At 38.4% G+C, this 27,029-nt stretch overlaps 1 protein-coding gene, 1 long non-coding RNA gene and 1 other non-coding gene across 3 annotated transcripts; 2 read left to right on the top strand and 1 right to left on the bottom strand.

Moving 5' to 3' along the window:
* The first annotated feature begins 951 nt into the window (after nucleotides 1–951).
* LOC104732864 (uncharacterized) lies at nucleotides 952–2,070 on the top strand. Its single transcript, XR_758997.3, has 2 exons — nucleotides 952–1,277; nucleotides 1,450–2,070. It is a non-coding gene; the product is annotated as an uncharacterized LOC104732864 (long non-coding RNA).
* A 2,873-nt stretch (nucleotides 2,071–4,943) lies between these two features.
* Nucleotides 4,944–6,263, bottom strand: LOC104733981 (uncharacterized). Its single transcript, XM_019233692.2, has 2 exons — nucleotides 5,864–6,263; nucleotides 4,944–5,520 (listed from the first exon to the last, which is right to left on the bottom strand). Exons 1-2 carry the CDS (start codon nucleotides 6,227–6,229, stop codon nucleotides 5,098–5,100), a joined length of 789 nt encoding a protein of 262 aa, XP_019089237.2. The 5' UTR covers nucleotides 6,230–6,263; the 3' UTR covers nucleotides 4,944–5,097.
* An 18,850-nt stretch (nucleotides 6,264–25,113) lies between these two features.
* LOC147933384 (small nucleolar RNA R71) lies at nucleotides 25,114–25,216 on the top strand. The gene has a single exon (XR_015576904.1). It is a non-coding gene; the product is annotated as a small nucleolar RNA R71 (small nucleolar RNA).
* Nucleotides 25,217–27,029: the final 1,813 nt, after the last annotated feature.

The following is a 27,029-nucleotide window of genomic DNA, read 5'->3' as shown; positions in this document are numbered from 1 at the left end:
GTGCTAGATTTCATAATAATGGTTTTATCATTAGATAATTTAGTGAAATTATATTTTTAAAATTATATTTTATTTTTATATTTAAGTTCCAGTTGAATATGTTTTGTTTTTTGGATCATTTTTTATTTTGATTAAAGACACAAAAAACCAATTGTTTAATTATGTTCTTTTTGTTTTCAAAAACCTCAAATCATAAAATATATATATATATATATATATATATATATTATATTGATCTCTGCAGATTTATCAATTGGATCACAAAACAAAATAGTCTTTATAAATGGATAAATGGATAATTATATTGATCTTTAAATATTATATTGATCTTTATAAATTATTAAAAATGATACATGAATATGTGAGATAACCAGAGACATAATAGATAATTACATATGGATACATGAACCTTTGTTATATAAGAATACTGTATTTTCCTTGTGGTGAGAGTCATGAGACCGACAAAAGTTTCCAAATACTGTATCGGTATTTGACACGTATCCAATAATAAAATAAAAATACATAAAACAAAAAAAAATTCAAAAATGTTAAAGATTATTGAAAGGAAATTATACAATATCATTACTTTAGAGAAAGTATATAATATCTTACTATTCTAAAAGAAAAAAAAATCACATTCTTAAAAATATCCTTTATATTATAAATCACAAGTCACATGGCCAATATAATTTTGCCACATAAGCTTTGTTTCACAAATTTTTTTTCCAAAAAAAAATTAGAGACACATTGTCAAACGAAACATAACCGTAACGTGGCTAAAAATCAATTTTGTCAAATTCTATTTTAAAAATAAATAAATAAATGTTAATTTCTACAGTTAAAATTTATTTTTACTAGGGTTTTAAGTTTTTCACCTCTCCACGATCTCCAAACTCCACCTTTCTCGCCAATTTCTTCCGTATTTATTGACACGATTCTTCTTTAGAAACCACAAAACCTCAGATTCTTTTTAGATTAAGATAAACTCTTACTAACAGTTACTATTTTCTGTGTGTAATCCAGTAACCTATCTTCTTCTCCCTGCAAAAGACCTTGATTGTTGGTTTATAATCTCTTTATTATTTTATTATGTTCTTCTCTTTCGTTTTCGGACGCACAAGCGTTCTTCAAAATTAGAGGCCGCGATTCTACTTCTGCATCACATGCGTGTACTCGAGTTCATCATCTTCACATACGTGTACTCAAATGGTCGGCAGCACCAACTAGGCAACCACTATTTTCTTCTTGTGCTACCAAAATATAGGCACAGTTGAGAGGTAATGTTATAAGTTATAATCACACATCTATGTACTCTCTTCGAATTGAAAATTAAATTCATGTGTGTTATCTCTTAGATTTTCTTTCACTAAAACAATTTACATGAACAATATATACTTCTTTGCTTCTCTGTTCTAAAACTAGAATCTTGCTATCTACTGGTTTTTGCAGGTAGTCAAAACCAACCGTAGGACTAAAATTGACAGAAACCAGCATAGTCCTTCATATCTCTATGATATCCATAGTTTTTTTAAAAATCTCTTTTGCTTTATTATTGTTCCTTCCTTCACAAGTGTTATTTAAATCTTTTGTGTTTCACACTTTTGTTTTGTTTTTATGTTCTACACTCTTTTGGATATTTCAGGTCTTAACTTTAATTTTGGGAAGATAAACCTTTTTTTATTTTGATTTGAGTACAGTTTAATTAAGGCACTTGAAGACAACACCACAAGTACTTATAAGGATGAAGGAAAACGTCAACAAGGACAAATGGAAGAGGTCAAGAGGGTGAAGACAACACCACAAGTCCACCCGAAAATAATGTTTTACTTCTGATCAGAACGCAAAGCCAACGGGTATGCTCTTCGATCGCTACTGTTTAAGCAACAGTTGCAGAGAGATTAATATGTTGTGAATGAACTCACTTCCCCTGTTTTGTCTCGGAAACAAGAAAATATATTGTGGAAGGGACGCCTGCTTTCTGTAATTGTGTTTATGTTAATGATGTAATCCATCAACTAATTATGTTTCTTAATTTACTATTCAATTTCAGTCCAAGGCAATTTCAATCTACTGCACATATTTAATGTTTGAAATATCACGTTAAGAATGTGTTCTCGACAAAAAAAGCCACTCTATTTACTCTCCTTCAGTTTACAAATTTTGTTGCATAACCAATTTAGTGTAATTAAAATTGGTGTATCAAAATCATTTTTTCAAAACATTTCTTTTATAAAATCAATCCATTTAATTGGCTAAAACAGAAATACTCTTTGGAAAACAAATAAAAATAAACATACAGAACATAATGAAAAAGGTATAATTCCTAATATTATTTTAGGTGTGTGTTTGTGAAGAACTCAATGAGAAAAGAATAAGACGGCTTGCTTTCTTATTACTTCAAGGTCTCCTATATATACAAACTATGTACTAAACCCTAGAGAAAGATAATGTACATATAAATTACATACAAGATTTAGTAATATCTAAATAATAGGAAACTATCCTCAATACCCCCTCAAATTGGAGCATGATAGTTTTGAATACCCAACTTGAGAAGAAAATCATCAAACTCCTTGCGACCCAATGTCTTAGTAAGTATGTCCGCAAGTTGGAATTTTGTAGATACATGATCTGGTCGAACGACTCCTTTGACAATCTCATCACGAATAAAATGACATTCGAGTTCAATATGTTTGGTCCGTTCATGAAAGACCGGATTTAAGCTAATGTGAATAGCTGCTTCACTGCCACATTTGATTGTCATTAGTTCGGTATGATTGACGCCGAGATAAAAAAGAAGCGACTTCAACCATATCAATTCTTTAGTGACTTCACCCATTGCGCGATATTCTGCTTCAGCAGAAGACATAGAAACCACATCCTGTTTGTTAGCCCGCCAAGAGATGGGAGAAGTTCCAAGTTGAACAATCCAACCAGATAAAGATCGTCGAGACAACGACATTGTGACCAATCAGAATCACACCACCCAGTCAAATGAGGAGGAGAGTCAGCCCAAAGTAAAATGCCCTGTCCAAGAGTGCCTTTCAGATAGCGAACTACTTGTAAAGCAGCAAGCCATTGTTCTTCGCGCGGGGACTTCATAAACCGAGAAAGAATATTTACCGCATATGTTAAATCAGGCCGTGTAGCAAGCAAATAGAGGAGACGCCCAACAAGACGTCGATAACATGCGGGATCATCGAGAAGAGGACCAGTAGTGAGACCCAACGTATGGTCTTGTTCCATAGGAGAACCCCCAGGTTTACAGCCAAGAAGACCCGCATCCATGACAATCTCAGAAGCATATTTCCGTTGACAGAGGTAAATATCGGAAGAATTTTGAGAAACCTCCAAACCCAATAAATATTTAAGGAACCCCAAATCTTTCATATGGAAACATGTAGATAAATACTCCTTAAAAATCTTGATTTCCGTTGGTGAGTTGCCAGATATGATCAAATCATCAACGTAAACCAGAATCCGAAGAGAAATGCCCTTTCTCGAATAAACAAACAAGGAGTAGTCTGCTGGAGCCTGTGTAAAACCATACTTAAGAAGAGCATCTGCAAGTTTAGCAAACCAACATCGCGAAGCTTGTTTTAACCCATAAAGAGACTTGCGAAGACGACACACCCGTGTTTCGGTAGGAGAAGAATAACCTTGGGGTAATTTCATGTAAACTTCATCCTCAAGATCACCATGGAAAAATGCATTATGAACATCCATCTGATGTACCTAATGGTTCCGTTTAGATGCCATATCAAGAAAAACACGAACTATAGTCATCTTAGCCACCGGAGCGAAAGTTTCATCATAGTCAACACCCTCTTCTTGATGATTACCGAAAACAACAAGTCAAGCTTTATGTCGTTCGATCGTACCGTCAGACCGATGCTTAATAGTAAAGACCCACTTACTACCAAGAGCTTTCTTATTAGGAGGTAAATCAGCCATATCCCAGGTATGTTGACGTTGTAAAGCATCATACTCAGAACTAACAGCCGAACGCCACACTTCATGTTGCATGGCCTCTTGAAAAGAACGTGGTTCAACATGGGCTGAAAGTGCTGTCAAGAAACATCTATGTTGCGGAGAGAACTTGTCATATGAGAGATAATCAGAGATAGGATATACCTGATCGGAGGATGGCTGAGGAACGGGTGAAGAGGGAGGGAGAGACGAAGGAGGAGCAATAATCGCATTGCCAACCTCATAATCATGAAGACGGACATTCTGAATTTTCCAACGTTTGCCTTTGCCCAATTCATCATGAGGCGGGTTATCCGGAACCGGAGCAACTATTGGAGTAGGAGAGGAAGATCGTGGAGGAGGTTCCAACGGAGGAGGAGAAGATGGTGGAGAAGGTTCCGGACAAGGAGACGGGTCAGTGGCAGACGAACCCTCACCACTTGGTTCATCTTCAGTGAAGAAGGAAAACAGAGCCGAGAGGCGAGAAAAAAACAGAGCCGAGAGGCAAGACAAAAAAACAGAGCCGAGAGGCAAGAAACGTCTCAGAGAAAATTTTCGTGCTCTAATACCATGAAGAACTCAATGAGAAAATAATAAGACGGCTTGCTTTCTTATTACTTCAAGGTCTCCTATTTATACAAACTATGTACCAAACCCTAGAGAAAGATAATGTACATATAAATTACATACAAGATTTAGTAATATCTAAATAATAGGAAACTATCCTCAATAGTTTGACCCGTACGTAGGACGGGATAAATACTAATACTTTTATAATTAAGGAGATTATATAACTAATTATTAGTACTGTCAAAATGTAATTAAGAAATTATAAAATTATTAGTTTTTTAAAAATGATTAATTTTTTACTCATCAAACACTTCTTGTTTCTTCCAAAAATATCACATTTTCTTCAACTATATTCAACTGGTAAAGTTTCTATTGTTCATTGAAAAAATCAAAGATATTCAAAATTTGCATGGTAAGAAAATAATTTATTTAACTTATATACGTACAGTAAATGAAAAAAGAGACTTGACGTTCTCATTTACACCATTCCTATCAAAATTGTATCGTAAAAACTCCTTATAATTTATAGTTAGCCTCCCTTCTCTAACCGATTAGGTATTATTGTTGTCGCTCTCTGATGTTTGTATTCCTCTTTGGTTTTCTTCTTTTTGAGATATCATTGTTACGTCCTACCTTAGTCACGCGACTACCTCTCGGTAACGCTGTGATTTGAGCCTTTTCTCTCTGCCTTCTTCTTTTGGTATGTGTTTGTGTTTGTGTTGAAGATTCCTCCTCTCCTTTGTTATCTTGCCTTGTTTGAGATTTTGATGAAGCTTCAGAGTTGATTTCTTCGCCTGTCTTTGCGATTCGAGTAATTACTTGAATCCATTTTAAGATCCCATCTTTGATTTCTTTCTGTTGTTCGACAGTTAGTTTCTCTGGTTTGTTATTCCGCCCACTTGAAATCTTCTCACCAATAGATTGCAGTAATTTAACGGTGTTCATGGCTTCCGTTTTTTCCCGTTGTAGACTCATATTCACCTAAAGGAAACAAAACGTTTATTAAACCATATCTTGTAGGTTGAGAATTGGTTTTTCTGTTCCATTTTTTTTATTGCTTTTCCAAATTTTCTACATTTTATGAGATACATCAACTTAGAACCAAACTTTTTTTTTCAAAAAAAAAAAAACTCGTGTTAAGAAAACTTAACCAATAACTTATAATCTTTTATTTTTAAAATCCTTTTGGCGTTAATATATAAAGTAGCCTAATTCTTATATATAGTAGCCTAATATATAAAGTATGTTTAGTATATACTTCAATGACCAATATTGAATTTTAAAATTGTAAATGAACTTTAGTTAATTCAAATTGTTCACTTACCTGACCTCCTCTAGATCTGTTTTCAACAGAACTGAGAGCTGAGATTGCCTCAAAAAGGCTACCAGCTTTGGCCTTCATGTCAGATTCGTAGCCTCTCGCTTTAGAGACCGGGCACACATATTTGGAATACGCCTTAAGTTTTTCGAAGAAGGCCTTAAACTTCTCTGTTTTAGGACATTCCTTCTCGAGGTCTGCCAGGAAATTTGTCACAACTTTAATGGTATAAGACTCGACATCTTTCACAGTCGTTGGATCTTGAATCTGCGGTAAAGCAGGTTTTATTTTTACGTGAGCTGAAGCTACATTGAAGAAGGTTATCGTTGCAGCAAGGATGGTGAAAGAAAACAGAAGTTGAAATCTTGGCATTGTATGAGAAACGTAGATTGACAATTTTGTTTTACGTTTTGTAGACTCTAAAGTCTCATACTCATATATAGAAATATGAAGGACTCTATCTTTAGAATCATGGAAATAAGGGATCTAATGGTTCTTTAGAATCATAGAGAACTTGAGGGATGGATTGGAGGTGAAAAATAATAGTAAAGAATCTACTGGTTCTCCTCTTTTAAATTCTTTTGGATTAGATGCACATGTATTGTTGTTAGTTGTTACAATTCCGTGATATGTATACAAAATTCAATTGGGATCAAATAAACTATATATACATATATATTGCCAACATAAATAATTCATCAATTATAGTTGTTGTAATTTGTAAAACTAATCTTTAAAACGACAGTAATTAAAAAAACGCAGGAAGTATATCTCTTAAGCTTTGTCATGAATTCTATTATTATTATTCTTTTAATAAATTAAAATATCATTTATTATCTGCTTCAAACAATTTAATCAATAGAAATAAAATTTGCGGAATAAAAATGGTGGGTCACATAAGAAAAACCAAAAAAAAAAAAAAAAACAGGATGAAGATTCCGGTTAATCGGAAATATCATATATATATAGTTAATCTCGGTGTCGTCGACCCATTAAGTTGAGAACCAACGAAGCGTTTTGTTTGAAACTGAAAAACACTTAAAAAGGAAAAAAAGTAACAGAGTTCCATGAATCTCTCGCTGTCCTATAATTAGCTTGTATAAACAGTAAAAAAAAAACAAAGTATATATACCATTCCTAGATCTCAAATCAAAACGTATTTCCTTCGTATTCTCTTTTTAGGGTTTGTTTTCTAACATTATCCTTGCCATACCATAAGCAATACAACCATGGCAAGGATATCTTTGTTGTTCTTTTTAGCCTCTGTTCTAGCCCTCGGCTCGTTGTTCCTTTGCGTTTCTGGTCACGCCTCTTTGCGTGCTGAAGCTGAATACAACGCCAATTCTTATTCTGGTGCTGAAGTCATCAAAGGGTCACTTGAAGATTTTCTTAACTTAGGACTTGGAGGTAACGATCAATACGATGCCGCCGGGGTTGTGAGAGTCGGCCGGAGAGGCGCATTCAGGCCACCGAAACGGCCACGTAATAAACATGTTACTTCGACGGAGGCATAATTTTTTCACAACAGAAGAAGGAAGTCATGAGTTCATCTTTACTAAAATTATGTGTTTGTTTTTTTTATAACAATACGAAAGAAGGGAAATGCCTTGCGATATTTATCTTATATGTAACCATGTAAAAGTTGCAACATTTTTAATAAATAACGTTCAAGAGCATCATTATTGGTCATCCATAAAAGGTGTCAAATATAAATTAATTAATCTTAATAAATGTAAAGATTGTTGTAAACTATATCTATGTTTAGCTAAAGAAGATCAAACCAAGAGGAAAAACAAAGAGGGAATGAGAATTAAAGAGAATGGAGAAAGAATAACTAAGCTCACCTATTTATAGTTACAATAGTTTAAGGGGAAAGTTTACATAAATTTTGTGACTGGGCTACTTGGAGGCTAAGGTACTAAAAGGTTGTATTCAATAAATAAGGTTGACAAATGGGATGTATATTAAAGGGGGATGTATCCTTAATGAGAAAGTAATGGATTAATCACATGTTTTAAACATGTTTAATAACCTATTAATCATTATTATATTTGTGTAGTGTACTGTCTCATGAAAAACTCATTTGGAATATAAACCATGTTAGGGGAAAGTGCAGTAACACTTCCCTAGAAAAGATATATATCCTTTCTTCAAAGGTCCTCATAAATGACTTGTTCTGATCATTCTTTTTGCTTCTCTTGAACTTGTCGATATATGACCAATTTTGGAAGAGAGCTAGACCTCCATTATTGACATTCTTCTTTGATGTCTATCTTTTGCATGTTAGTTGCTACTTCACTAAAAACTTTGTCATGAAAAAACTTAATGGAATAAAAGTCATAAGAAGGGAAAAAGAGTGCAGCCAAGCGAATCATCATATTCCTCCATCTGGAAATATCATCTTGAAAAGATACATTTGATTTCTGAAGATGCATTGATGTGTCTATGTTTATAGAGTTTTAACTATAGTTTTTACATTAGTTTTGAGTCTTTTATTGAGTCAAGTGTGATTTTAGAGTCTTTCAGTCCTTTGTGAGTCTTTACAAGTTTTAAGTCGTCCTAGAAAGAGACTGCACGTTTTGAGACGAAAATATGCATTTTGAGCTAAAAGACATGTTGAAGCATCAGAAGTTTGGCTTCAGAAGAAGGACTTTCCACCTTTAGATCTTTCTCAATTTTGGACACAAGCTTCATGAAGATGTTATCTGATATTTCCAAGTAGTTTGAAGAAGAACCAACGGTGCAATCGGAAGTTATGGACAATACAGTGAAGACATATCAATCTGACGAGCACAAATGAAGCCGGTGCAGGATCAAGACACAAGATTGACAGTATTCACCTGGGATCAACAGACCCCATCCCCGACTGAAGTTTTCCTGCAAGTCTTTGTTTTACTGTTTCATAGAAGAATCAAGTATTACGATCTCCTAGTTTAACCCAAGTATATATACTCTTAACTTGCCAATACTTTTCTTCCTCTTTATAAGCTTGATGTAGATCCACTTTGATCCTCTGTATTTGTTGTTTGGTGTGTGTGCCAAGCATAATAGTTGTGTCCAATTCTATCTTTAGTAAACGGATCCTCACTGTAGCATTCAGACTGTTTCGCTTTTTCCATTCTGCCACTTTCTTCCTACTAATATGAATTCTAGTATCAAAAGATGTAGAAGCAAGAACATCATTCTAAGGGTCTGAAACCATACTTCTGAACCCTTCTTTAGTGAATATCTGACTGTCATATTGAAATATATTTCTTCTTTGCTCTATAACTTTGCAGACAGTGATGACTAATGGCATGTGACCTGAACCCTCAAAAGGCAAAAACTCTACTTGAGCTGAATCATAAAGTGATAGCCATTCAGTATTAGACAATGCGGGATCTAGACAGCACCAAACATCATGGGTGTATCTTTTTCCTGTCCAAGAAAAAACATTCCCAACAGATTTCAAATCATACAAGTTGCAGTTGGTAATCATGCGTCTAAAATCATCAAAGGATCATTCAGGTCATCTATGACCTCCTTTTTTATCTGCATTACTCTTAATTATTGACCATGGCCAATCATGTGTTAGGCGGTGTCCATACAATCGTCCATACACAATGCGAATAAGGCCGAGTCTTCTTTGTAGGAAGCCTTAAGGCAAGGAAAGGCTTCCTAAAGCCCATGAGAAGGATCGAGAACATCTCTTGTAGCCGTTGGAGGTGTAGAAGGAAGAAGGAGTCACATGTGTGTGTTATGCAAGTTGACCTCCTACATGTCGCTGTCACACTTGGGAATGTACCCTTCTCTCTCTATATGTCTCTATCTTATGTTTCTATTTGTGTAAAGGGATTTACCCTAGTTTGGCCGCCTATTTAAGGTTGTGGTCACATGTTGTATGAGACTTATTATGTTGGAATCTTATCCTCTCATTATTCTCTTTGTTCTTCACCAAAACTCTCTCAAACTCTCTCAAACTCTATCTTTCTCTTCCGCTAATTCTAACATGGTATCAGAGCTTGGTTTTCGTTCTTGAACAACCAACTCTTCTCTTCTATTTCTACTTATATTCTTGCTGTTCGCTATTATTCTATCTCTTCTACTTTGCGTTTACCCGCTGGACAAAGAGTTTACCCGGTGGTCCATAGCACTCGGCGATGGAGAACTCGAAGCCAATCACTACACCAGTTGTTCTCAAAGGAACAAACTATTTGCTGTGGACGAGAACCACAAGAACCGCTCTTGGAGGTCGAGGACTTTGGAGCCATGTGGAAAAAGACTATGCACCAAGGGAGATCTCTAAGGAAGACGGCAAGGTTGCTTCCGAGGTAGAAGAAGAGGAGGCTGAAAGGAAGGAGAAATCGTTTCAAGAAGACCAAGTAGTGCTTTCAGTCCTCCAAAACTCACTTGATGCTCCGATCCTTGAGGCGTACTCGTATTGCAAGACGGCAAGGGAGTTGTGGGAGACACTCAAGAATGTGTATGGTAATGTCTCGAACTCGACTCGAGTTTTTGAGGTCAAGAAGGCTATTAATGAGCTCAGTCAAGAAGATTTGGAGTTCACTAAACATCTCGGTAAGTTTCGAGCACTATGGTCCGAACTTGACATGTTGCGGCCAAGTACACTCGATCCGGCGGTGCTGAGTGAAAGGAAGGAGCAAGACAAGGTCTTTGGTCTTCTCCTCACTTTGAACCCATCCTTCAATGACCTCTTAAAGCACATCCTTAGGGCTGACAAACTACCCTCCTTTGAAGACATGTGTTCTCAAATCCAAAAAGAACAAGGATCACTTAACTTGTTTAGCGGTAAGGGGGAGCTTGCTACGGCTAACGAAGGAGTGTATAGGCAAGAGGATAGAAAGGTGTGGATATGTGACCATTGCAAGAAGCGAGGTCATATGAAAGACAAGTGATGGATTCTCCATCCCCATCTCAAACCGGCCAAGTTCAAGGCTAACCTCTCGAAGGATGCGACTAGTGACAAGGGAGCTGGTTCATCGAGGCAGTGAGATGAGGCAGCAATGACCGCAGCCTATGGAGAGGTGCTGAGGAAATCAAACCTTGAGGCACTCATTCGCTCCATTGCCTCACTCAAGGATTCTGGTATCTCTTTCTTTACCTCTAAGCCGAGTAACTCACTTGTTATTGACTCGGGTGCTTCTCACCATATGATTAGTAACCCAAGTCTTCTAGATAACATAAAACTGGCCTTAGGTAACGTTATTATTGCAAATGGAGATCAAAATCCAGTAAAAGGAGTAGGGGACTTGAAACTATTTGACAAAACCTCAAAAGCTTTCTTTATGCCTACTTTTACATCAAATCTTTTATCGGTTAAGAGAACTACTAATGATTTGAACTGCTACACCATCTTTGGTCCTAATAGTGTTCATTTTCAGGATATTAAGACGGGAAAAGTTCTTAGAGAAGGAGATGGGAAAGGAGATCTCTATGTCCTATAGAAAACCTCACCAAATTTACCTACTTCACTTAAGTCTTGTTTTGTTGTTAATTCGGATAGTATGTGGCATGCTAGATTAGGCCACCCTCATTCTCGTGCTCTTGCTTTAATGTTACCGAATGTTTCTTTTGATAACTCAAGTTGTGAGTCTTGTATTCTTGGTAAACATTGCAAGTCTATTTTCCCTAAGTCTACTACTATTTATGAGCATTGTTTTGATCTAGTGCATTCTGATGTGTGGACTTCACCATGTCTTTCTAGAGATAATAACAAATACTTTGTGACTTTTATTGATGAAAAATCTAAGTACACATGGATTACTTTGTTACCATCAAAGGATAGAGTGTTTGATGCCTTCATTAATTTTCAAAATTATGTTACTAATCATTTCAATGCCAAAATTAAGGTACTTAGATCAGACAATGGTGGGGAATATACAAGTCACAAGTTCAAAGAACATTTGGCTAAGCACGGCATCCTACAACAAACAAGCTGTCCATATACGCCGCAACAAAACGGTGTGGCCGAGAGAAAGAATCGACACCTCATGGAAGTTGCACGATCAATGATGTTTCATTCACATGTGACAAAGAGATATTGGGGTGATGCCGTGATGACTGCATGTTACTTGATCAACCGGACACAAACCAAAGTTCTTAACGACTTGTCACCATTCGAGGTATTAAACAAATTTAAACCGTCTCTCGATCACTTACGGGTCTTTGGTTGTGTTTGTTTTGTGTTAGTGCCTGGAGAGCAGCGAAGTAAGCTTGATGCTAAAAGCACAAAGTGTATGTTCATTGGCTATTCAATGACTCAAAAGGGGTACAAGTGCTACGACCCAACCACAAGTCGATTGTATGTCTCTTGAGATGTTCGGTTCAAGGAAAATGTTGGCTACTTTGATAACAAGGACTGGAACAGCCTCAAGGATCTCTCCGACTCACCAAATGACCGAGCCTCCAGCTTAAAGTTTCTCCTAGAACATCTCGGTAACACGTCTCCACTGACGGGTTCTACGCGGCCCCACCCACCTCCGACATCTACCGAGGGTGAGCCAGACATTGCTAACGTCCCAGAGGACGCTTTACCTCCAGACCATGTTCTTCCTGAGCAGGACTCAAATATGGACGGCGACCATGGTGCTCCTCTAACAGCTACCGAGGAACCCTCGGACAGCGCCACTACGGACGGAGGCACTCTTGGATCACATGAAGTAGTGCCATCTCCGCAACCTGTCGTATGAAGGAGTGAACGTCTACATGGAGGCGTGCCGTCTTCACAACCTGTCTTGCGAAGGAGTGAACGTGTTAAGAACAAGAGAGTCTACTACAACAACCAAGCCGTCGCTCATCCTATCCAAGCCACGTGTTTGCTTGTGCTGTTACCACCGGATCACCAAGCCTTCCTCGGTCAGCTTGACGCCAATTGGATTCCCCAACCCTATGACGAGGCTAAGGAGCACAAGGTTTGGATAGATGCGGTCAAAGACAAAACTGGTGCTATGATCCGCAACCACACATGGGACAAAGCCGACCTACCTAAAGGAAAGAAGGCGGTCAGTTCAAAATGGGTGTTCACCATCAAATATCTTAGTAATGGCGAGATTGAATGGCACAAAGCACGTTTGGTCGCTCGCAGATTCACCCAAACCTACGGCACCGACTACACGGATATGTTTGCACCGGTAGCAAAGCAGCACACAGTTCGAGTCGTGCTCTCCTTGACGGTCAACCTTTCATGGGATTTGTGGCAAATAGACGTCAAGAACGCCTTTCTCCAAGGAGAACTTGAGGAAGAAGTCTACATGACGCCTCCACCGGGTCTTGAAGACATGGTTACTCCAGGCCGAGTATTACGTCTCCACAAAGCTATCTATGGCCTCAAGCAGTCGCCATGGGCCTGGTACCACAAACTCACCTCTGTCCTCAAGGCTAGTAACTTTAAGCGTTCGGAGGCTGATCACACGCTTTTCACACTCAAAACTGTGCGTGGTCTTGTCGTGGTTCTTATCTATGTTGATGACATCATTGTGACCGGAGACGACAAGGACGGTATTCAAGACACCAAACGCTCCCTTCAATCTAGTTTTGATATTAAGGAACTTGGTGAACTAAAATACTTCTTAGGCATTGAAATTTGCCGCTCTCCGGAGGGGTATTTCTCTCGCAAAGAAAGTATACTCTTGATCTTTTGGCTGAAACAGGGAAGCTTGGTGCTAAACCGACATCTACTCCACTTGATGAGGACTACCATCTCAAGCGAAAGGGGGAGAGTCTTCGGACCAAAGAGGGAAAACCGCGAGAACCCATGGACGAGCCATATGAGGATGTCATGCGATATCGACGTCTTGTAGGTAAGCTAATATACCTAACTATTACGCGACCTGACATATGTTATGCTGTGAACCAGGTTAGTCAACATATGAAGGCTCCAAGCAAATACCAATGGAGCATGGTGGAAAGGATCCTATGTTATCTCAAAGGCAGTCCGGGCCAAGGCATATGGATGGGTAAGAATGCAAACACCAAGATCATTGGCTATTGCGATGCTGACTATGCTGGAGACACGTAGGATAGGAGATCCACCACGGGGTATTGTACGTTCGTTGGAGGAAACCTAGTCACATGGAAATCGAAGAAGCAAAAAGTTGTTTCTTGTTCGAGTGCCGAAGCTGAGTATCGAGCGATGAGGAAGTTGACCAATGAGCTTATTTGGCTGAAGGGACTCCTCAAGGATCTTGGAATTGAATCAAAGAAACCGATCACCATGCATTGTGACAATGAAGCTGCAATTCATATAGCCACCAAATCAGTTTTTCACGAGAGAACCAAACACATCGAAACCGATCGCCACAAGGTTCGAGAGAAGATAGAAGAAGGAGTAACGTTACCGTGTCACACTCCGAGCAAAGATCAGCTGGCAGACATTCTCACCAAGGCTGCGAGTCCTCAAGTTTGTGAATATATTCACAGCAAACAAGGACTCGTAGACCTAACACATCCATGATCGACTTACCTAACTTGTGGATATCACACTCTTTTTCCCTTGACTTAGTTTTGTTCCATGAGGTTTTCTAAGTCAAGGTTTTTAATGAAGTGATACTTCACGAGGTTCCAAGCTTAACCACCCTACTCGGCTAAGCTTGAGGGGGAGTATTGACCATGGCCAATCATGTATTAGGCGGTGTCCGTACAACCGTATGTACACATTGCGAATAAGGCCGAGTCTTCTTTGTAGGAAGCCTTAAGGCAAGGAAAGGCTTCCTAAAGCCCATGAGAAGGATCGAGAACATCTCTTGTAGCCGTTGGAGGTGTAGAAGGAAGAAGGAGTCACATGTGTGTGTTATGCAAGTTGACCTCCTACATGTCGCTGTCACACTTGGGAATGTACCCTTCTCTCTCTATATGTCTCTATCTTATATTTCTATTTGTGTAAAGGGATTTACCCTAGTTTGGCCGCCTATTTAAGGTTGTGGTCACATGTTGTATGAGACTTATTCTGTTGGAATCTTATCCTCTCATTATTCTCTTTGTTCTTCACCAAAACTCTCTCAAACTCTCTCAAACTCTATCTTTCTCTTCCGCTAATTCTAACATTAATCACATTAAAATCCCCCATCAACATCTAAGGTCCATTTTTGTTGTCTGAAATACCCTCAAGAATCTCCTAGAGATCATTCCTAAAACTTAGGTCTGGGTATCCATACACAAGAGATCAATAGAATGAAGTTTCATTAATAATAACTTGCATATGTACAAGGTTGGCTGAAAGGGAAATAACTGAAGCAGAAATCAAAATTTTCTATAAGATAGCAATTCCACCACTTATACCTTGTGGTGGGACTGTTACAAAGCTTGGGTAACCTAACTCTTGTGCCACTTCTGCAATCTTCTCACCCCTTTGCATAGCAGGCATATCATGTCCGGGGGATACTTCCAGTGTATCTCCTTAAGACGTCGAACCGTAAGGTCTATGCCGAGGCCTTGACAATTCCAACAGGTTGTAATCATGGAGGCTGTGGTGGTTTAGAGCCCATTGCGCCTCTACACTGTTTGTTACCGGAGCAAGATCCACTGCCTTCACCGACTTCCTTAACTGACTCATGCGTCTCTCCATTCATTTCTATTTAATTAAGAGTATCTTCTCGTTTGCGTTTGCCATACTCCCTTGCTTGCTCTTATCTTTGTTCCAAAGTGGCCTGCATAATCTCTTCTCTTGGATCTACTGGTCTTGAGTAACTGGCATATGCTTCACTTCCTGGCATGTCTCCAGTTGCATTGGAGAAAAAAGGCACATGATTGAATAGTTCACTAGTCTCAAGTTCACCTCTGTATGTGTAATAAGTCCTATTTGCTTCATCCAAATCAGCTATCTCAGTCAATGCATCATGTTTTGGATCCATGTCATCCAACTCCTCACGCTCTTCCTCCATATCTTATTCTTAATGTTGCTTTACAAGAACATGATCCTCCTCTTCGTCATTTATTTCTCTGATAATAACACCATGATTTTGATGACCATATCTAGGGTTGTCGTCGTTATCATCATCATCATCAGAGGGAGGAGCATCACCAAAACCTCCATTTTGTATCAGACATACTCCTAAATCATGCGTAATCATGCCACAAACTTCACATAAGCCATGAAGATGTTCATAACGAAATCGTAGCAAGGTGTTGGTTCCAGGCTGAATTGAAAGCTCCTCTGAAACCTTAGGTGATTTTCAATATCCCAATTAACTTGAACACGAACAAACTCATCCCTTGCCGCCGCTTCTGCATCAAAATCCACTTCCATGAGGGTCCCTAGTGCGCGTCCAAAGTGACCAACCACTTCAGGTTTGAGGGATTGAAACAGAATCCCTCGGATTTGAATCCAGAAAGTGATAAAGTTGATGAGAGGAGGATTTAGAGGAGTCCAACGTTGCAGAACTAGCATACGATCATTAAAGGCCCATGGACCACGTCTTATCACCGTCTCTAGAGATTCTAGAAAGGAGTGAGATCTTCAATTGAGCATTGGAGGAGGCTGATTCGAATCTGAAAAAGGTTGTTAAGAAAGAGATCATGAAACTGCTGAATGTCGAAATCATCTACCCAATTTCTGACAGGTATTGGGTCAGTCCAGTGCATGTTGTTCCCAAGAAGAGAGGAGTCATAGTGGTGAAGAACGATATAAATGAGCTGATTTCAACGCAGACTATCATCGGAAATATCACTTCTCGCTACCCTTCATTGATCAGATGCTTGAGAGGTTGGCTAATCATCCATACCACTACTTTTTGGATGGTTATTCTGGGTTTTTCCAGATTCCAATTAATCCAGATGATCAAGAGAAGACCACTTTCACTTGTCCCTATGGTACTTTTGCATACCGCATAATGCCTTTTGGTCTCTATAATGCTCCTACGATTTTTCAGAGATGCATGATGTCTATCTTCACATACATGATTGAGGAACACATGGAGGTCTTCATGGATGATTTCTCAGTTCATGGATCTTCATTCAAGAGATATTTGGATAATCTCTGTAAAGTGGTTGCTAGATGTGAGCAGAAACACTTGGTTATTAATTGGGAGAAGTGCTATTTTATGGTAAGATATGGTATTGTGCTCGGGCACCGAGTTTCAGAAGCTGGTATAGAGGTTTACCGTGCAAAGATTAAAGTGATGATAGGTCTTCAACTGTGAAACAGTTTGAAATCAGTGAGGAGTTTTGTTGGACATGCAGGTGCTACAGACGCTTCATCAAAGATTTCAGCAGGATTGCCAAACCACTTTCAGCTTTGCTTTGTAAGGATGTCAAGTGTGAGTTTACAGATGAATGTTGTTTAGTCTTTAAACGGATTAAACAAGAGCTAGTGAGTGCTCTGATTGTACATCCACCGGTTTGGTATTTTCAATTTTGAGGTAATGTGTGATGCCAGTGATTTTGCAGTTGGAGCTGTGTTGGATCAAAGGAAGGTAAGAAGCTTCATGCTATTTACTATGCAAGTAGAACATTTGATGATGCTCAGAGGAATGCAACAACCAAGAAAGAGTTGTTGGCGGTAGTGTTCGCCTTTGAGAAATTTCGCTCTTACTTGGTTGGATCAAAGGTGATAGTTTATACAGATCATACTGCACTAAAATATTTGATGCAAAAAAAGGATGTCAAGCCAAGGTTGTTAAGATGGATTTCTTTTCTTCAAGAATTTGATATCGAAGTATAGGACAAGAAATAATTGAGTACGGAGTTGCTGACCATCTATCACGGATTAGGATAGATGATGATGTTCTAATCCATGATTCTCTTCCATAAGATAATGTTTATGTCATTGATATTGGTTCTCAAGTTGATTTGGTGAAGAATCGTCGAGATTTTTGAACTACAGAGTCGGTGTGGATCGACACCACCTGGGTGTCGGTTGACATAATTTCCTAGGCGGACCAATGTCGAGCCACCAATCCTCGTCTCTACACTAATGATCCACACAATTCCTTAGTCTCGATCAATAGTACTACCAATGTTAATCGACACTACTACCAGTGTCACTTGACACCCATCCTCTACTGTTACGGTTTGTGAGATTGATGAGGATGTGGCTGCTGTGGCGTCTTCCAATCAACTGTAATATGCTGATATAGCAAATTATCTTGTTGTAGAGTTAGAACAAGAGAAGTTCACAGGCTATGCTAAGAAGAAGTTCTTGAGATATCTTATCAGATTCTATTGGGATGAGCCGTATTTATACAAGCATTATTCTGATGGGGTTTATAGGAGATGTCTAGCTGAGACTGAGGTTCCAGATGTGCTATTTCATTACCATGGGTCAGGGTATGTTGGACACTTTGCCACTTTCTAAACTCTGTCTAAAGTTTTTAAAGCCAGGTTTTATTGGCCGATAATGTTTAAAAATGCCCATGAATTTTTTCTCGATGTGATGCTTCTTAGAGAAGGAGACAGATTAGTAAGCGACATGAGATGCCACAAAATTTCATCTTTGAGGTTCAAGTTTTTGATTGTTGGGGCATTGATTTTATGGGACCATTTCCTTTGCCTTATAAGAACCAATACATTCTTGTAGTTCTTGACTATATCTCTAAGTGGGTGGAGGCAATTGCAAGTCCTAAGAATAATTCTTCTGTGGTTCTGAAGTTGTTTAAGACCATTATTTTTCCATGGTTTGGATTTCCTCAGATTGTTATAAGTGATGGAGGTAAACATTTTATGAATAGAGTGTTTGACAAGTTGTTACAGAAGTACGGAGTTCAATATTGTGTCGCTACTTCAAATCATCCTCAGACTACTGGTCAAGTTAGCCCTGGGCATATTAACCAAATCCGAAACAAGAACCCGAACCCGACCCAAAGTAAGCAGTTTGGTTTGGGTTTGGGTAGTGTAAAATACCTGATCGGGTTTAATGTCTCATAAAATCGGATACCCGATCAGATTCAGGTAATACTTGATACCCAAAATAGATCCAAAATAACCCGAACATAATGCACAACCCATTAAATCCCTAATCCTTTTTTCATTTGTTTTTCGATTGCAGAACTTGTTATAGCCCATATGACTTCCAAGCTTCAAAATCGAGGCTGTTTTTTGCCTTTACCCGATAAGATTAGATCTTATTCTCATTTGTTCAAGCTTGAAACCCTAAATTGTATACCATCCTCTCCTCCTTTTGCGACTTAACGAAGGAAATCACTAGTACTTCGTATTCTTTGTCCACTCCTCTGCAATCGTCTTTTAATCATCGTCCTCTGCAATAATGTTTTTTTTTAACTCATTGTCCTCTGCATCTCTAGAAGTAAACCATCCTAATCATTCTTAGATGATTACACTTCAAGAGTGTCATTCTGAATGGGGGATAGAGAAGGTGTTCAATGTATTGTTGATAATGAAACTGCTAATAGCAATGCTCTAAGTCAAATTCAATCTAGTTTCTCTCTGATATGTTATGGATGCAGATTTCATGCATATGAGGTGCACTGCTCATATTATAAACTTGATAGTAAAGGATGGAATGTCTGAAATCAAAGATAGTGTGATTGCAGTAGCCCTGGGCGTTCGGGTACCCGAACCCGATCGGGTTCGGATCTTCGGATTTTCGGATCTTCGGATATACGAAAATAGGATCCGATCGGGTATTTTATAGAATCGGGTCAGGTTTGAGTTTTATCCGAACGGGTTCGGATAATTTTGGATACACCCGAAATCCGAAGTAAATTTCGGATATCCGATGAATTTCGAGTATTTTTATCCGAAATTGATAAAAATACCCGAAATAGGTAAAAAAACCCGAAACATACCAATATACCTGAATTAGTATATAACTTAAATATCAAAAACGGTTATCAGAAAAAAATACGTCAATTAGGAATTTTAGATTACATATGTATATATATATATATATATATAGATAAATAATTAATGTTTTCATACTAAGACACAATAACTAAGGTGGCAAAATGGTTTATGATACACCAATTAATGTATAAGGTACCGGGTTCGAGTCCCCATAAGTGCATTTTTGTATTTCTTTCAGGTTAATTCGGATATCCGATTGGGTATTTCATGCCACCCGAAACCGAACCGAACTGCCTATTTCGGGTCGGGTTCGGGTTCGGGTTTCGGATTCGGTTAAAATGCCCAGGCCTAGATTGCAGTCTGGAATGGTGATGTGTGTAGAATTTCACCCCAAATCTTTTACCTGAAAAGACTATACGACGACTGAAAGTGCACAGTTAATCAATGTAGTATTTTAGGATCGATCCCACAGAGAGTAATAGCAAACACAAATTGAATTAAAAGAGGAAGAACTATGGCTAAGACTAAATAAGAGATTGGGGTTATAGTTTTCCTAATAACTATTGCAAATAAATAAAAAGGGTTTAAAACTATAAGACTAAGGCGTTGGGCATTTTGGGAGTCATCTCAGGGTTTTCATGGTTCTAAGCAATATTAAGTGTAAGATCTAACAAGTAAATACTAATTTCGGTCTAGGTTCTCAACTACGAAACACTAATGAACTAACAAGCTATTTTCATAGAATGAAAGTCTAAAGTCTTCATACTCCGTTACTCAACTTTTGTAGGCAACAATGCATGTCAACCAGCTAGTTAAACAAGTTCGATACATTCACCAAACTCCGCAACTCAACTTATGCAGGTTACGACGCGAGGTTTCAGTATAACACTAGTTCAGAGAAGTAGGATAACGCGAATAACGCTCCTGTTCTCCAGATCAGCACTTGGTGATCAATCCAAGCACATGCATTAAGATAAAGATGTCCCAAAAGAACTCTAATAATAAACCAAAAATAAGATCTAACAATCAAATTGAAGCGAACCATGAATTCCCCTTGAATCACCCCATAAAACCAAACAAAGTAAACTACTCGCTCATGATGCAAAGAAACGACATTGATATTATAATGTATAGCATCAAAAACGAATCAATAAACAAAAGGGGTTCAAAGGAAACTTCTCTAGTTGTCACAAAAGTAACTTGATCCCAAAAACAATGATAGTATGAAAGAATAAGAAAGAGTAGAAAGAGATTGGTGTCTTCGGTGATGGCTTCTCAGAGGAGCTGAGAGAGGACGAGCTTTGACGGCTGAAGAGGAGTCTCTGGTTTTCTCTAGGTCAGCTGCTGGTGGCGTGGATGAAGAATTAAGAGGCACAAAGGAAGCACACCGGAGGCACATCTCAAAACCCTAAGCCTTAAGAGTATTTATAGGGTTTTGTCTAGGGTTAGGGTTTTTAAGGGTAGAAACGTCGTTCCTTCTTGAGTGCAGGACAAGGGGCGACGAAAGAGGCTTCTGGACCGTGGAGGAGTCTTGGACTGGGCCGCCGTGATGGTCGCTGGTCAGGCCTTGAATAAAAGCCCATCGGCTGGTTGGTTCTCCTTACGTCGGTTAACACGTCTCGGTAAATCGGGCCTAACTTCCGGATGAATGAATGAATTGACTTGATTCAACTTCTAGGGGAAAGATGACTCTTCCAGCTTTCCATAGAAACCAAGAATGATATATTTTGAGTTCTGTAGCTCTTCAAAAGTTGCCTGTACTGTAAAGCTCTGAATCTTTCCTGAAACGTATTTTCCTTGTCTTTTGTTCCTTTTTGCTATAAAACCTATAAAACCTTCTTGAAACCTAAAATACTTGATAATAGACCTTTTATACCTGAAATCTCATCAAACTCTTCCTAAATGCATATGAAAACTATAGCTAATATGAGTAAAATAATGATGTTATCAACTCCTCCAGACTTAGACTTTGCTTGTCCTCAAGAAAATAATCAGAATAAATTATGGAAAAGAGGTTTTGAAAATAATGGGAATTCACTTATCTTTGGGGATATTGTCTTTGCACTCTTCTTCGCCTTGAAATTAGGAAATTATATTTGTTATCCACCATGAGAATCATCAACGCTCCTTGATCCCACAAGTTTTTAGAATCTCCAGAATCTCCATTGTCATCTCTTTACATAAATTAAAGCAATAATAAAAAGTGAAATCTTACCAAGGGAAAATTAATCAATGGCTTGTCGACTCTCTTCAAGCCAAGACTTTTTTCGTTTGATTCTTTTCCTCTTCCTTTTCTCACTTCCAAAGAATCTATTTCTCCCTAATTTTCTAGGGTATCATTTTTTTTTTATAGATCCCTTGCTCTTTTTTTTCTTTTTTTATATTGGACAGATTTCCATGAAATCCAAAGTATGCACGGGTTTACGCGACATCCCTGGGCTCACTTCTTTGTTACCTATATTCTTATTCTTTTCATCTCTTTTTTTTTCTTTTCTTTTCTTTTCCTCTCTTTTTTATTTAGAGTATTAAAGAGAAGAGAGAGGGGAACATACTTTTGAAGAAGTGCAATGTCTTGTGTGGCTTGAATATAGAGATCTAGTCCAATGTATACCAGTTCCCAGGGTTGATAATTAAGTCCGGTTTAGGTCCTATAAAATTTAGAGAAAACGTTAGATCATCTGAATATCCATCGAATAGGGACTTGGGGGATTGTTGAGTCGGCTCACAGACTTTCCAAACTTCGGTTTTGTTGTCAAGCATAATCAAGAGTCATAAGAGTGTTAATCTAAATCAAATAAACCGTTAGAATAAGATCATAATCCCCTACTAGTTTTGACTCAATAAAAAAATGTGACTCGATAAAAACGTCAAAATTATTGATGTAAAAGTGGAAAAAGGTCTCAAGTCAACAAAATAGAAAGTAGCATTAGTATAGGATGGAACATCCTTCCCCCCAGACTTAAATCACACCGTCCTTGGTGGGAAAAAAGAAAGAGTTGAGGATTAAAAATCATAAGGAAAAGTGTAGGGGTTAAGAACAATGTCACCTTGATGGAATGATGTTTTGTCGACTCTAGACATTTAGTTGTTGCCCAAAAATTGTCTCAGAAGTCGGCTGTGGAATGAAAGTGTGGTGACTAACCGTTTGTACTTCCTTTGGTTGCTTGACATCGAATTTGAACTAGGCTAAGTTCATTCGAATTGTGTTTTATATATCTCTAAATGCATCCTCCTTGAAACAAAAACCAAAAACCATCAATAATATGAGAAAATAAAAATAATAAAAACATACCTAAGTAAAAGAATGGTGATGGTAGGTGGTGAGGATGGTGGTGGTTTGGAGTTATCTCGCGGTACATGGATGAACGGTCGCGGACATAGCAGCTGGTACGGTGGGCATGGTACGCGGTACATAGGATGTGGTACACGGTACATGGGATGCGGGACATGGCATTGGCTACGGTCGGTATGGCTGGTGGGGACTCTCAGCATCATTCACTCAAGGATGGTGATAATCCGTCGCCTTCGGCATTCTTCGGTCATGTTGAACATGGCCGGTCAGTAGGTGGTGCTTGCCACTAGTCATAATGTGCATTGCCAATCCATGGGGACTTCTTCTTCCTTCTTTTTGGCTTTTCTATTTTCTATTTTTTTTTTTATAAACCTGAAACTAAAATGCAAAAATATTAAAAGTAAAAGAAAATAAATACTTACTAGACATGGGTTGCCTCCCAAGTAGCGCGCTTGTTTAACGTCATTGGCTTGACGTTAGCTTGCTTTCTCAAGCAGGGTGAGGAGAGTTAGCTTCAGGAATCAATGCTCCTTCGGCTCCTTTGATATCTTGATAGTCTGCTCCAGCTTCAATAACAAGTTGTCTTTTTGCAGAAGTTTCAAAAACTTTTGCATGAAGAAGAACTTCTTTAGTATGCCTTATCATCTCTTGGATCTGTTCCTTGCTCTCACTACTTAGCTCAGGAGGAGCTATGATCTTGATCTTGGAAATTTGAGGTGGCTTAGGCGGTTTAGGTTGCTTGGGTGGCAGGTTGTTGGCACTTGTGGATGCAGAATGGTCGAATTGCTTAAGCTTGTCGATGTGAGGATCCATCGGTTCTTCATGTAATGAGCTAGTTGGCCATAGCTTCGGCTTGGAGATAGTCGGATATGACTTCTTCTTGTTGATGTTAGCAAAGATTTTCCTCTTTGACTTGTGGTCGATGATGGCTCCAACAGTAGCTAGGAATGGTCTTCCTAAAATCAAAGGTCTCTCGGTCTTTTATTCCATATCTAGGATGTGAAAATCAGTACGGACTATGCAATCTCATACTACAAGTTGTAGGTCTCGAACTAATCCGTCGGGAACCTTTTGTGATGAGTCTCCAAAGACTAAACTGAGGTTGGATGGCGATATGTCTCGCAATCCTAGCTTTTCAGCTACACTTATTGACATAACATTAACATTAGCACCAGAGTCACAAAGAGAGTTAGAGAATTGAATGCCTGTTATGGAGCATGTGCAAACAAAACGTCCTGGATCTTCAGCTTTAGGTAGTCTCCTTAAAGGGTAGTGGCTTGCGGTTTCTTCATCAAATGGACATGTCATACGAATAACATCCTCATAAGAGTCAAAGAGTGGTACCATAAGTTTGGCTTCACGGTAGGTGAGGGCTGGTACGGCTGAGATAGCATTGCAATATCCTTTAGGATTCTCTTCGGGTTTTCCCGGAAGTACACCAACTTAGCGTGGAACGGCATTAGCGGTTTGAGCAACTTGTGTTTCAAGCTTCTTGACATGGATAGAAATGATTTCATACTTCCCATTTAGTTCAATATAGATGTTATCGATCCTTGTGTTGATGTCTCTTGATTGCTTTTGAAAAGCAGCAAGGAGTTCTTGAATCTTTATATCGACGTTGGCGTCAGCTTGAGAAGTAGGCGCCTGGGCTGGTCCGGATTGGAAAGGCGGCTTTTTGTTGTTGAATTGAGCTCGCGGCTGAGAGTTGTTGTTGTTGTTTCCACCAAAGATGTTGCTTTGAAAGCGGTTAGCTTGCTGAGGATATTTCTGATCTTGGGGATTCTCCACATTTGGGTTCCTATAAGAAAGGTTAGAAGTGTTTCTAAAATTGTTGTTGAAGTTGTTATTGTACCCTCGGTTTTGGTAGTATCCTTGAGCACCAACATAGTTGACTTCTTCTTCTTGGTCATAAGAACCTTCTTGGAAAGACTCCATGTTTCCATTGTTAATAGTATCACAAGCGTTTACTCCACGTTGTTGGTTCCTTAGAAGTTGGTTCATCTTGTTCTTGAGATCGGCAATCTCCTTAGTGTCGGAATTGCTAGAACGGATTGTTCTATCAAAATCGGTGCAAGTGTTGCTACTACTTGCTGCAAGGTTGTCGACGAGAGCTCGTCCTTCTTGAACGGTCTTCGTAGTAAAATCTCCATTGCTGGCCGTGTCGAGTGAAAGTTGATACTTAGGGTGTAGTCATCTATAGAAGGTACTTAAGCGGTTACCTTGAGAAAAACCATGATGGGGGCAGTCACGTTCATAGTCCTTGAAACGTTCCCATGCTTCATAAAAAGATTCGACCAGTCATTGTTGAAAACTCTTAAAGAAATGAGAAATTCAAATAGAATGCTAGTCTAAATTCTGAAGTTTAAAAGAGAGAAACAAGTAGCTAATGTCATCTTCCAAAATTCTAAATGGACCAAAACACATAGTTCCACAGTCTTCTACTCATCTTCTTCTTCTTCTGCCATAAAAAATGTAATCACATGGGAGTCTTCTGTTGGGGTTTCAAACACTGAAAATAAACAAACAAAACATTACAAACTGTAACTTGTAATTAAGTAATTAACATCAAAGAAAGAGAAAAGAAAATTGACCTCTTTGAAGCTCATGTTCAAACTCAACTTCTGCAAGAATTTGTGCATTGTAAGCATATTTTCTTGAAACGTAATGTCTTGTTTTAACTATTTTCAAGTACACATCAAAATTTCCACCATGTAGTGCGTAACAAACTCCTATATGGATCGATTATTCTTCCACTAGTGCTAAAATCACTTTCAGAAGCAACAAATGATATTTGCATTGCAAATAAATCTCTAGCCATCTGATATAAAAGAGGGTACCTCACAGTGTTGACTTTCCACCAAGAAAGTACATCATACTCAACTTCCATCATCAATTCCGGATTCGAAACTTCTTCTCTCAGATACGTATCCAATTCATTAGTATCTCTAACTCCAATACTTCTGAGCTATGTATCATACTTTTTCTCCATCAGGTTGTATCCATCAAAGTCATCATCGAGTGAGTCGAATACGTCTTAATGCCATTTGATAACATCATTATTTTACTCATATTAGCTATATTTTTCATATGCATTTAGGAAGAGTTTGATGAGATTTCAGGTAGAAAAGGTCTATTATCAAGTATTTTAGGTTTCAAGAAGGTTTTACAGGTTTTATAGCAAAAAGGACCAAAAGACAAGAAAAATACGTTTCAGGAAAGATTCAGATCTTTACTGTACGGGCAATTTTTGAAGAGCTTCCAGAACTCAAAATATATCATGCTTGGTGTCTATAGAAAGCTGGAAAAGTCATATTTCTCTTAGAAGTGGAATCAAGTCAATCCATTCATTCATCTAGAAGTTATGCCCGATTTACTGAGACGTGTTACAAACCGATGTAAAGAGAACAAACCAGCCGATGGGCTTTTATTCAAGGCCTGACCAGCGACCATCACGGCGGCCCAGTCCAAGCCTCCTCCACGGTCCAGAAGCCTCTTTCGCCGCCCCTTGTCCTGCACTCAAGAAAAAAGACGTTTCTATCCTTACAAACCCTAATCCTAGACAAAACCCTATAAATACTCATAAAACCTAAGGTTTTGAGGTGTGCCTCCGGTGTGATTCCTTTGTACGTCTTAATTCTTCATCCAAGCCACCAGCAGCTGACCTAGAGACGACCAGAGACTCCTATTCAGCCGTCGAAGCTCGTCCTCTCTCAACTCCTCTTAGAAGCCATCGCCGAAGACACCAATCTCTTTCTACTCTTTCTTATGCTTTCATACTATCATTGCTTTTGGGATCAAGTTAGTTTTGTGACAACTATAGAAGTTTCCTTTGAACCCATTTTGTTTATTGATTCGTTTTTGATGCTATACTTTATAATATCAATGTCGTTTCTTTGCATCATGAGCGAGTAGTTTACTTTGTTGGGTTTTATGGGGTGATACAAGGAGAATTCATGGTTCGCTTCAATTAGGTTGTTAGATCTTATTTTTGGTTCTATATTAGAGTTCTTTTGGGACATCTTTATCTTAATACATGTGCTTGGATTGATCACCAAGTGCTGATCTAGAGAACGGGAGCGTTAACCGCGTTATCCTATTTCTCTGAACTAGTGTTATACCGAAACTTTGCATCATAACCTACGT

This window comes from Camelina sativa, chromosome 12 (assembly GCF_030686135.1).
Source record: "Camelina sativa cultivar CO46 ecotype springtype chromosome 12, ASM3068613v1".
In the NCBI taxonomy this organism is placed as follows: domain Eukaryota; kingdom Viridiplantae; phylum Streptophyta; class Magnoliopsida; order Brassicales; family Brassicaceae; genus Camelina; species Camelina sativa.
Note: the sequence above shows the minus strand (reverse complement) of the source record. Positions and strands in the feature narration are given on the sequence as shown.

Bases quoted from the DNA above. Each gene is read 5' to 3' on its own strand.
- LOC104733981 (XM_019233692.2), bottom strand. From the start codon at position 6,229: ATGCCAAGATTTCAACTTCTGTTTTCTTTCACCATCCTTGCTGCAACG. The intron at 5,521-5,863 runs GTAAGTGAACAA...TGTTTCCTTTAG, and splicing joins ACAGATCTAGAGGAGGTCAG to GTGAATATGAGTCTACAACG.